The following is a 13644-nucleotide window of genomic DNA, read 5'->3' on the forward strand; positions in this document are numbered from 1 at the left end:
CTGTGTGACATACAACAAATAAACCATCACTATCTAACTTTATACTAGATGCTAAAATATGCGTATTCATTGTAGAAGCAAAAATAATTTAGATAAAATATTCCTGAAACTGTATGCAGCAGTTATAGATAAAGTCGTTGGTCAAGTTGACTAGGCTTCAGGCATGTTTCCGCCCGTTGTCTCAGCTCCTACGTCATGGTAATAAACGGACATTGACATATTCGGACACTGTCAGGTCATAAAACGCCAGTATAATTCACCAACTGACCAATACAATACAAAACACTTTATATAAATATAGGAGAATAGTGGACATCATTACTCTACGATTACAAGTCTGCTGAGAAAGAGAAGGTCTATAGATATCGACACAGGTACATTTTATATATATATCGTGTTTATACTTATGAATGGATAAAACAATAATCATATGTCAAAATTGAGATGTGTCTAGTTTTAAACGAGCTAAATGATGCAGTTAAAAAATGATTTTCTTAATTTCAATTGGTTTTAAAACGTGTGAATATATCATGTCTCATAAACATTGGGTAAATGTCCATTACGCATAGCATAGGGATGGTATTCCTATCGGTATATATATATCTTTTTTTTAGCATTTACGTCTGTATCCATTCCAAAACCTTATAGCTCTTAATGCTTTGTACTGATTATTTGTAAGAGATTCATCTAAATCGCCTCTACTTGATTAGAAGGTACATATGTACGTTAAGGGATAATTATGAGTAACATAAAAGTTTGCAAATATATCTATCCTTTTAAAATCTGTCTCTTGTTTTTCTCTATTTTATATATTGCTAATAAGTAATTATCACTCAATATTCAATAAATAAGGATATGGATTACTACATGGATTTCTTCTACCCGATTACAATTGGCCCGAGTTTACTGTTATGTCCTTGTTAATTCTTGTAACTCTACAGTTTAGTGTTACTCGTATCTGAACCTTAAACGTAGATATGATCATATTAATACAATATTGATATCGTATAAGTATTGTTTTAATAAAGATTAAATGTAAATTTGACTGGAGAATTGCGTCAACACAAAGGTTTGGAGTTTGTATCCTTTTTAAAAGTCATTCACTGTGTATTACAACAACATACCTCAATATCAACCAGCTTCCTAATTTGATTAGTGAGCCAACTTGTTAAATAATCAATACTATCGGAGAAGATTATTGTATGTGACTATTTATTTACGTTTTTTTTTGTTCCTTACAGATATGGATACGTTCCTGTTTGTTACCGTGCTGTGTGTCACGTTGTTGTCAGTGTCAGTAAGTGGCCAGAGACGAGCGCGGCTGACCGGAGTACTGGACAATGATGTACAATCAATTCTGTCTCTAGCTCAGACAGTGGGCATTGGAGGTATGCGGGGCTTAGGAACTGGATTGGGAGGCATCGGAGGATTAGGATCTGGTCTAGGAGGCATCGGAGGATTAGGATCTGGTCTAGGAGGCATCGGAGGATTAGGATCTGGTCTAGGAGGCATCGGAGGATTAGGATCTGGTCTAGGAGGCCTCGGAGGTATAGGAGACCCGGGAAGCGTTCTAGGTCTAGGAGGCTTTGGGGGTATAGGGGGCATGGGAAGCTTGGGAGGATTCGGAGGTGTTCATATTGGAGGTTTAGGGGGTCTAGGAAGCACAGACATGAGAGGACTCAGACGAGAACGAAGACGGCGAAGAAGATTAAGGAGAAGAATTTGCCAACAAAATTGTGTGTATAGATACAGATCTTGTGTTAGTACTGCGTCCTTTCTGTGTCTGAGGACAGCTCGTCAGTGTCTGTTCCTTTGTTAGAATAAACACTAACTATTGTTGTGATGACGGGATGCGTTTGATTGTAGACTTATATTAGACGTTCCGTCTCTAAATCCAGAATTAAGGTGATATCATATAACAAAAGGAACACAGAGCGAAGCATCAATGAGACTTTATATATAGATAAACATTTTACCAGTTATGTTCAAATGTTGTGTGTTGATATTTTTTATTTGTTTGTGATTTTTTTTGTTTTAGATATTTTATATAAAATCTGAACTATCCAAAAATTGTTGTTGTTCATTCCCACCGTAATACGTCTCTACAAGGTTAACGAATCGTACATTATTTTATGTAGTATAACTTTACAAAGAATTTTGCACAGCAAAACTGATACATTCTACTTAAAAGTTAATGTGTCAAAACTGTAAGAAGCTTAGTATTAATTCTTTACTCAAGCAATGCCAGCGTTAATATGCTCTAGTTCACATAGTACCGCATATTAGGTGAACTCAGGGTAATATTTGTAAGTGATCTTTTCTCAATAACATCAAGAAAATAGGACTGCTATTCAGGCGTATAAAATCTGAAAGAACATGTCAATGTATATGTATGTTCTAAGGTTTACAACAATCGACCCGATCTAAAAGCTTACCTCTAGAAATGCATTATTTTATATCTCATTCTTTTGATTTTAAACCAAGAAAGGTATTGCACAAACTTTTGATTAAGTTGCCTATTTTGAGAGAGCTTGACTCTATTACTTTGTATAGATATGATGAATTACGATTTTTATCATCATAGAAATATAGATGACAATGGCACGGTAATGATTTCGTCAAGCTATTCCATGTTATCGTAGGTTTTATTGCTGTTTTAGCTAGTCTACTACACATTTTGCTGAATACAGTTATGATGCTTTTGTTATGTTTTAACTAATAAAGCAAATAATTTAAATGGCGCTAATTTGATCAAAACACGCAAATCGGTGTTTTTAAATCCCAAACAGACTTTCACAGCACGGGGAATTTATACACAATGCATCAGGTGAAGTGATTTGCGAAGTACATATGTACTTTTTGTACGTCATCAAAGATAAATACAGGTACATGTTTTGCTATGCCTTAGGTGATGACTTTGTAATCGATACTAAGTCTGACGGAACAAGAGGCAGCTCTATAAACAGTTGACGAACATGTGTAATTAACGATAGATCACCACGAGTTATTGATTACATTGGAAAGATAGAAAAAAAGTAGTATTTAAGCAAATTTTATTGCTTTATTCGATAATCTACCCAGGTAAACACTCAGAAAAAGGTAAGCATTTTCTTTTGTCAACAATTCATCAGTGACTGTATCCTTTATACATAATTACATTTGTCTGTATACTTTACTACATAGACCAGACATGCTGACTTTGGTTAATCTCGTTCTTTTTTTTTTAAAATCTCGTTCTTGCGTCTTTCCAGTTTCCTCCAGTTTTCTGTTATTGTGATCAATTACAGTGACCAAGTTTCATAGATGAAAAAACTTACCTCTATGAAAATATCACTTATTACTTAAATTATTTATTTGCAAGTTTCTGGTATTAAGCGAAACAGACGCCGCTTACAAGCGGTAAGTTTAGAAAGAACTCATATCAACTATTCCTCAATATTCAACTATCAATAAAACAATTAGGGTTAATGTTTTCAATAAGACAAATTTCAATGCGTCTATCAGAATTGATTGCTCATTTTAGACAGAATTGTTATAAATATCTGATCGATCCTACAAATGTAATTTGCACCAAAACTTAAGTTTTACACCTTATTTTGATGTGAGTTTTTAGATGGATGCATTTCAATTTTCATCTGAGTTATATGAAATATATTTTTTACCCACAGAGATCAAACTATGAAGCCCCGTGTATGCCTGCTGATCGCCTTGGTGTGTATTTCCATTTTATCGACGAAGACATATGGACAGTACATTCATGAGCATGGCCTTTCGGGGTTGTCACTTTTAGGGAGAGGAAGAGACCTGCTTGGCACTGAGATGTTTGACCCAGATTTGGGGATACATGGAGACTTCGATGGCTTGAGATGGGGTGGAAGAGGATGTCGTCGAAGGTGCTTACGGACAAACAGATTTTGTAGACGCCGAAGACTATTAAGCTTTAGATGTCGATCCCGAGTAAGACGCTGCATACGGAGGTGCCGCAGGTTCTAGACCTACTCTGTTGGATATCATTATGACAAGATCGGATATGTCAGCTTTTCCAATAATAAAGTATCCTTGCAGTTTTACATGTTGGGTGCATCCAAGCCAGATATCTTCTTTTTCATTCCTCTTGTTGTCCAGTACAGGTTTTCAACGACAATTTCGCATTTGAGCAATGACATACGTCATGGTGAATAGTATGACCTGTATTTGATATACATCATTTATAACAACGATCAAAGAAATGACTATAACTGACAGACAGGATAATGTTTTAGAGATATTACCTATTTATACCTCCCATCGTACACGACAGTCAGGATAGAGATATTACCTATTTATACCTCCCATCGTACACGACAGTCAGGATAGAGATATTACCTATGTACACCTCCCATCGTACACGACAGTCAGGATAATGTTTTAGAGATATTACCTATGTACACCTCCCATCGTACACGACAGTCAGGATAATGTTTTAGAGATATTACATATTTATACCTCCCATTGTACACGACAGTCAGGATAGAGATATTACCTATTTACACCTCCCATTGTACACGACAGTCAGGATAATGTTTTAGAGATATAACCTATTTATACCTCCCATTGTACACGACAGTCAGGATAGAGGTATTAACTATGTACACCTCCCATTGTACACGACAGTCAGGATAGAGATATTACCTATTTATACCTCCCATTGTACACGACAGTCAGGATAGAGATATTACCTATTTATACCTCCCATTGTACACGACAGTCAGGATAATGTTTTAGAGATATTACCTATTTATACCTCCCATCGTACACGACAGTCAGGATAGAGATATTACCTATTTACACCTCCCATCGTACACGACAGTCAGGATAATGTTTTAGAGATATTACCTATGTACACCTCCCATTGTACACGACAGTCAGGATAGAGGTATTACCTATTTATACCTCCCATCGTACACGACAGTCAGGGTAATGTTTTAGAGATATTACCTATGTACACCTCCCAGCGTACACGACAGTCAGGGTACTGTTTTAGAGATATTACCTATTTATACCTCCCATTGTACACGACAGTCAGGGTAATGTTTTAGAGATATTACCTATGTACACCTCCCATTGTACACGACAGTCAGGGTACTGTTTCAGAGGTATTACCTATGTATACCTCCCATCGTACACGACAGTCAGGGTACTGTTTTAGAGATATTACCTATTTATACCTCCCATTGTACACGCAGTCAGGATAATGTTTTAGATATATTACCTATTTACACCTGCCATCGTGCATGCCAATCAAGTTGTTATTTAAATAATATTACCTATGTACACCTCCCATCGTACACGACAGTCAGGATAATGTTTTAGAGATATTACCTATTTATACCCCCCATCGTACACGACAGTCAGGATAGAGATATTACCTTTTTATACCTCCCATTGTACACGACAGTCAGGGTAATGTTTTAGAGATATTACCTATGTACACCTCCCATTGTACACGACAGTCAGGGTACTGTTTCAGAGGTATTACCTATGTATACCTCCCATCGTACACGACAGTCAGGGTACTGTTTTAGAGATATTACCTATTTATACCTCCCATTGTACACGCAGTCAGGATAATGTTTTAGATATATTACCTATTTACACCTGCCATCGTGCATGCCAATCAAGTTGTTATTTAAATAATATTACCTATGTACACCTCCCATCGTACACGACAGTCAGGATAATGTTTTAGAGATATTACCTATTTATACCTCCCATCGTACACGACAGTCAGGATAGAGATATTACCTATTTATACCTCCCATTGTACACGACAGTCAGGATAGAGGTATTACCTATTTACACCTCCCATTGTACACGACAGTCAGGATAGAGATATTACCTATTTACACCTCCTATTGTACACGACAGTCAGGATAGAGATATTACCTATTTACACCTCCCATCGTACACGACAGTCAGGATAATGTTTTAGAGATATTACCTATTTACACCTTTTACCATGCAATTATGTCGAGGAGCCCCATCATATAGAACAACCGATAGTATTATCCTATAGACGATAAAGTATCGATGGAAACATAACACAATAGTAAAAAGTTCTGTATAGAAGGTATTGACTTACCTGGAGATACAGGGTCACCTTCTATTCAGCACTTGGTGATCCAAGGAATAGCACTGCCAACACAAATTCTGTAAACGTTTTTAGTCCCTTCAATCAAATAAGAATTGGGATGGACATGTAGACGAACATGAAACGTCCATTGATCACTGTAGAGCTATTCTATACCTCAAGACGTGTCAAACTTATTAATGTCAATGACGCGTGCACGTGGCTGTGATAGTCGGGCACTAAAGGAAGAGTCGGGGGCCACATACAGAGACTTAAATACTAAATATTAATATAGGTCTCTGCCACAAATGAGACGGAATGAGCTAAACAAAGATATATGGAAACCACAAGGTGTTACAAAGTGATAATGTGTTAATAACAATTCCAGATAATTCTCTTAAACAGTTGTTTTTAAACATCCTATAGTAATGGTTTCTAAACTTATTTCAGTATTGCCATATTATATATATATGAATATGAAATGTGTTTTGTAAATGCATTCAGAAAGTCATAACTTAAAATTATAAAAAAAGAAAGGAAAAATCCTATGTCCTGATATTACAAACGATATACAATACATTAGCACATTTCAATACAAATTGAGAGTTATATACATTAGAGCTAAAAAGAAAAATGTTTTAATCTGGTAGGGAGGTGTATTAGGCCAAAACTGCAATAAATTGCAACTAGACTAAACACAGGAACTGCAATCAATCGGAAGACATTTTCTATACCAATAATTTAAGGACTTCGTATCAATCCACAGACATGATATGTATTAACAGGTATACAATAAAAGTATTCCATTGATCATTTGTGATCAGTACATTTATATTTGATGAACAACCATACGTCCTGTTACTGTCCTCGAAGCTAAGCCAGAGGAAGAATATGTCCGGTGTGACTGAAGGTTAACAATCTTTACGGTAGACAGTGATTAAGTTGGTGGTATATAAAACACATATTTACACGTTTTATTGATATGAGCGGCGTGTTTATATACAGCTTTCCAAGATAGATTGGACTACGTTTCCATAGCAACACGATCAATGACCTCGACGGATTGGCACTCATGTTTGAACATGAATTTTCGTTTATTGTTATTTAGTTTACACTCTGAACGACTTACACACTGAACGACTTACACACTGAACGACTTACACACTGAGCGACTTACACACTGAACGACTTACACACTGAGCGACTTACACACTGAACGACCTACACACTGAACGACTTACACACTGAACGACTTACACATTGAACGACTTACACATTGAACGACTTACACATTGAACGACTTACACACTGAACGACTTACACACTGAGCGACTTACACACTGAACGACTTACACACTGAGCGACTTACACATTGAACGACTTACACATTGAACGACTTACACATTGAACGACTTACACATTGAACGACTTACACATTGAACGACTTACACACTGAGCGACTTACACACTGAACGACCTACACACTGAACGACTTACACACTGAACGACTTACACATTGAACGACTTACAGATTGAACTACTCACATACTGAATGGTTCACACACTGACACCGTAAACAGTATTATACACTGACTCGTCGTCTTCTATAAAGTTAACGTTAAAACTATTTTTAAATTTAACGAATTTTAATCTGTCCGATACCATAGCAATAAAACAAATAAAATGATTTTGAAAATAGAGCATTTTAAATTATCACTACCTCATTATACACTTAATTGTGTCTTCACTGAAGATCTCATCAAATACATCATAAATGTTTCAGTCTAAAACATGGTAAGTTGATCCTTACACAACTGATATTTGCATAATCCGATACCAATCGAGAGCTAACATGTAGCGTAGTGAGAAGCAAAACGAATTAAAATGAGTCAGAATATGTTTTAAAAATGCTTTTTGTGTTACCCAATACGACAGCTGTTACTCATATACATGTATACCAAGGCCACGTAGAATATCAGAGCGTCAGACAACTAATATACCCTCAATAAATGATCATACTGTTTTCTCCTTTTATGATTGGCAGGGCATTTGTAATATATTCTACATTGGGGGTCGAGATGTTTCATAAAACGGCTTATCTATAACTTCTACAATTACGTGATAAATCATAGTTGAAAACGTCATGAAACAATGAAGTGATTTCTCCATATTATACCAATCTAATTGATATCTAAATGGTTTGGTTTGGTTTGTTTTTCGTCCTATTAACAGCCAGGGTCATTTAAGGACGTACCAGGTTTTGGAGTTGAAGGAAAGCCGGAGTACAGTCAGTACCTGGCAACTGCTCCACATAGGTTTCGAACTCGCAACCCAGAGGTGGAGGGCTAGTGATAAAGTGTCGGGACACCTAACCACTCGGCCACTGCGACCCTTTATATCTAAATGGTCATTCTCACTACGTTACATGAACATCTAACAACATCCCATAAGGGGTCACGTCGGGATGACCTTTTGGATTAGCCAATCAAATGACTACTTCCAAAATCTTGGAAGTGAAGTTTTTATGTCCGAATAAGCATGACTAGAGTGCATAGCTTGCATAATCTCTCAATTTGTTTCAAGTCATTTCGTCCTGCAAAGCATATAGCTATATGTACATGTTGTGTGGTTTGCTTCAGATGCATATTGTGACGAAATGGTTAGCTTCGAGGACATCGACAAATTGACAATTAGCCCTGAAAGTGAAATACATCTCAAAGGTCATTAGAACGTGACCCCTTATGGGATGTTGTTAGTTGTCCATGTAACGTAGTGATAATGACCATCTATATTTTAATTAGATTGTTATTATACATGCAATGTGTTGTGCGTCATTTAACAACAAAGTGATTTGCTGTAAGTTTATGCTGAAAGTTGCGGTTGATGCAAGTCCATTTGTTTAACTAGGTTCACACATTGCAGTATTTGACGTATTTTGGGTGTAATGGATTTTTCCACTCTCGGGATATCATTTCTGTCTGCTGGAAACCCCATATGACAAACTAAGTTGTCATTCAGGAACAATGTTGATCCAGTAATTGATAAATTATTTAACATTTAATAATCTTTCATAAGATATCTTTTATACAAATATTTGCCTAATGTCTTTTATGAGTGATGCATTGATGCCTATGAACACTTTCACCAAGACCGTTTATATAAAGTCCTCTTCAGGTTACCGTAAGGTTATCTTAGTGTAACTGAAGCCACTTCGGTGAACCGTTACGGAAATTATGGTTAATATTTACGAATAACGGTATCCATATCGCAAATATAATCCTATCTCAAGGCGACCCTAACAAAATGGGTTGCTGGAAACTCTCTTAAGTCATAAGGTATCAAGTTAAGCATTTTAAGGGATGTAACTAGAAGCCCTCTGTAGACTGGATTTGTGTTCTTATGCTAAGTTGCTTCTTAGTGCGATCAATTATCGAGCCGCAAGAATGGTTCTGTTAAACGTGGTCAATAAATTGCTTCCGGCCACAATCCGTTCTCCTAAATAAAAAACAAAATTTTGTATGGCAATTATTTTTACTATCGTAATGTAGAACTCTTCAAGCCGAACCTACAGCAACCTGAAAACCTCTTCATGATGGGAATTTGTATGCTTCCGTATGACTTGGTTGGGGATATACCGGTTTACTCTTAGTCGGCCCGTCCTTCTGTCTATTATGTCATTACTCATATTTGACTGGTTGCAGCGTTAAGTTGTGAAGATTCAAAAAGTCATAAAAGGTGTCAATAGGAATTAATTTGGCTATATTCTATAAACGATTTCCTCTCTAGATCGAAGCGATGGATTACGTTCATATTTAACTGGTCGCATCCCAGGTGGTGGATATTGCAAAAATGTCGTAGTGCTGACTCCTATGGGACCGAGGGGCGGGGCTAAAAGGAAGCAATCTGGCTATACACTGCTAAAAATGAGTTAAGGTCCTGACCCAATTACAATAATTTAGCATTGCTGGGCATCAACAGATAAACACGATCATGATGTAAATATAAGTCCTGTGGTCTTTCCCCACCCGCATGGACTCTTAGTTTCTTGGTTATATTGTTGAAACTGTTGAGATCCCAATCTAATAACCGTATATAGCATTGATAGGCAAAACAATTATGTTGTACAAATAAGCCATTGGGTCTTTTTCCACCCCTAGGGACTTAGTTTCTTAGTTATATCTTATACAGAAGATAAACACAATCTTGATGTGAAAATAGGCCCAGGGATCATTCCCAACCACAGTTAGGTTGTAAAAACGTTCCATGTGGTCTTTTCACATCCCAAGGGAGTCTCGACTTTGATTCTGGATTAACTTCTTGAAGCAGGTGATATCACACCCAAAAACCATATACAGCATTGTTCGAATGCCAGCAAGTAAAACTGTAAACAAATTGAACATGAACATTATTTTGACGTTTGGTAAAATCCAACGAGGTGAGTGATAGAGGCCCTCTGGGCCTTTTGTTTACATTATGAATATACATGACAACGGTATGGTAATGTTTTTGTCAAACTGTCCGTTCCATTTTAATTCAAACTGTCCGGACTACTACAAATTTTGCTGAATACCTTAAGAATGTGATAATTTTACTCAAAAAGTAAAAAGTTTAAATGATTATATTTTCCCCAAACAATCACATGGTGTACATGTATTTTCAACTTCTACGCATACTTTAACAGCACATGAAATTGATACGTGAGATGAACGACAACGAATTCCTGAATATTTGTAAATATGTTTTATAGACGATTTTTTTTATCACTGGAGGCGATTTGTGTACAACACGTACTTTTTACATGTCATCAAAGATAAATACAGGTACATGTTTTGATATGCCTTAGGTGATGACTTTGTAATCTATACTAAGTCTGACGGAACAAGAGGCAGCTCTATAAAAAAAGCTTTATAAACACTTGACGAACATGTCTAATTAACGATGGATCATCACGAGTTATTGATAACAGTATTGATAGATAAAATGTAGTATTTAAGCAAATTGTATTGCTTTATTCGATAATCTACCCAGGTAAACACTCAGAAAAAGGTAAGTAGTTTCTTTTGTTAACGATTAATTAGTGACTGTACCGTTTAGATATTATTACATTTGTCTGTATACTTTACTAGATAGACCTGACACGCTGACTTAGGTTAATCTCGTTCTTACATTTCAGTTTCCTATTAGAGTGGTTAAGTACAGTGACTATGTTTGGTAGATTAACAAAACTGACCTCTGTGAAAATTACCGTTTTTTTTTTAAAGTTTATTTTATTAAGCGATATAGACGCCGCTTACGAACGGTCAATTGCCCCTCCGCTTGTATTGTCCCTTTTGTTTGAAGTTACATAAACCATTTGTGCTACGGGGATTCGTTCACAGAACTCTTGATTATAGAACAGTTAAAATATTCTGGTATGGATAAAAGAAAAACAGAATCTTAATAGAAAATAGTAACGGATAATTTCACGAATTTTATGCATAAAATAGAGTAGAGATCATATAGAATTCATACCATATACACCCAATGATTAATCATCAATGAGGCCACTAGGGAATGTTGTTAATAAGACAATTAATTTCAGTGCGCCTAATAGTTTTGATTGAGTTGCATGGTTATTTTGCTGTGAAACTTTAATTGGATGCATTTCTATATTCATCTGAGTTATCATATGAAATATATTTCTTTCATTTAAAAAAATACTCAAAAATATACAATATGATCAGATTACATGCTAAGTCTATATAAAATTTCTCCCGGTATAAAGAGATAATTCAGAATTTAATAAATATAACAAATTGAGCAGACTAATATGCATGTGCATATGATATAGTTTGGTCAATATAGAGATGTAATATTTGTACTGATTTGCTGTTACTGGTTAAAGGGAGGTAATAACTTCATTTAGATTTGCAGTATGTTTATCCAAAAGTAGATATAATTACTTTTATCATTAATATTTCAAAGAAATATTACATGTAGCCGTTGTTGAAGTGTTTGAATGGCATCAAGTCTTGAATCTATCAATACAAGGGTTTCTGGCTTAAATGTCCATTAACTCCTCCTCCTCTAGCCTGCCACCCAGGTGTGTTAGATTCAGTCCGGTTTCCCCAACACCCCACCAAAGCTTTAATGAATCTTATATTGTTCATTAACAAAATGTAAATTAATAAGTGAATAAGATCATTTATAAATAACACAAAAGTGAATTAATTAGATGTAGATATACATAAATCAATTAATTTATAAATTAATCTAAGAACTAATCTATGAATCAAGTTGTTGGTACAATGTCTATACATTACAAAAGTGGTATTTAAAACATTAGAACATTAAAAGGCCCGACCATTTATCCTAATACTATTATTCAACACGTTTTGTATCTTATATATTCTTGAACTAATTTCAGAATGTTAATATCAAAATCATCGGATAGCTCATTATTTCCATCGGTAATTGTAATTTGAATAATACCCTGTTCTAAGTAGAAGGAGAAATACGGGTTTTAATAATAATAATCCCCAAGAAGCTGATTTTTGAGTCCAAGAAATTAAGTTCACGCAGCATTTTTGGAAAAAAAACTGTTGAAATTTTACAGTAGATGCGTCAAGAATAGTCGAAGACTAATAAATGACGTCAACAACGGTTGTTTATGAGTTTGGGAACCATTGGGAAGAGTGTCTGAGAAATACAACTGAGGGATAATTAGTGGGTTTTTTTTGCGTGAAAATAGCAGATTTTGTTTTATTTCGGTTAAATTTAACATCCCATTTATTAGCCAATAATTTGATGATTTCAAAATCAGTACATATTTCTTCCCTACAGAGATCAAACGATGAAGCCCTATGTATGCCTGCTGGTCGCCTTGGTGTGTATTTCCATTATAACGACGAAGACCTATGGACAGTTAATTGGTGGCTCAGATCTTGGTACTGAGATTTTTAGCCCGAGTTTGGGGATACATGGAACATTCGGTGGCTTGAGATGGGGTGGAAGAGGATGTCGTCGAAGGTGCTTATGGAGATACAGATTTTGCAGACGTCGAAGATGGTTTAGCTTTAGGTGTAGATCCCAAATCAGACGCTGCATACGGAGGTGCCGTAGGTTCTGACCTACTCTGTTCGTTATTGTAATGACGAAATCAGATATGACAGCTTTTGCAATAATAAAAATATAATTGCATTTCTATAATTTTGCTTGATGTATTTACGCCAGGTGTCTTTCGTCTCTCTTGTTATCCTTTACCGTGATTCAATTACAGTTTCATATTTGTGTGATGACGTCATGGTGTATATTGCATATCTACTTTGGTATCAGATTTTGATATACCATTAATAATATAAATCATAGAAATGACGAATTAATAGACTCGACAGTCAGGATATTGTTTTAGAGATATTTCGCTATGTACATCTCCCATCGTACACGACATTCAGGATAATGTTGACACAAGATTTGTCAAACTGAACAATATCCCTGGCATGTGCACGTAGCTATGATAGTCGGTTAATGTTGTGCAAAAGGAAAAGTTGAGGACC

At 35.8% G+C, this 13644-nt stretch overlaps 1 protein-coding gene and 1 long non-coding RNA gene across 2 annotated transcripts; both read left to right on the forward strand.

Annotated features, from left to right (window-relative positions):
* Positions 1 to 244: 244 nt before the first annotated feature.
* On the forward strand, positions 245 to 4094 carry LOC117317897 (glycine-rich protein DOT1-like). The gene is made up of 3 exons (XM_033872870.1): positions 245 to 374; positions 1242 to 3099; positions 3669 to 4094. Exon 2 carries the CDS (start codon positions 1244 to 1246, stop codon positions 1817 to 1819), a length of 576 nt encoding a protein of 191 aa, XP_033728761.1. The 5' UTR covers positions 245 to 374; positions 1242 to 1243; the 3' UTR covers positions 1820 to 3099; positions 3669 to 4094.
* Positions 4095 to 11049: 6955 nt separating this feature from the next.
* On the forward strand, positions 11050 to 13292 carry LOC117317908. Its single transcript, XR_004530272.1, has 2 exons — positions 11050 to 11155; positions 12932 to 13292. It is a non-coding gene; the product is annotated as an uncharacterized LOC117317908 (long non-coding RNA).
* The last annotated feature ends 352 nt before the right edge of the window (positions 13293 to 13644 follow it).

Source organism: Pecten maximus, chromosome 2 (genome assembly GCF_902652985.1).
Source record: "Pecten maximus chromosome 2, xPecMax1.1, whole genome shotgun sequence".
Classification (NCBI taxonomy): Eukaryota; Metazoa; Mollusca; class Bivalvia; order Pectinida; family Pectinidae; genus Pecten; species Pecten maximus.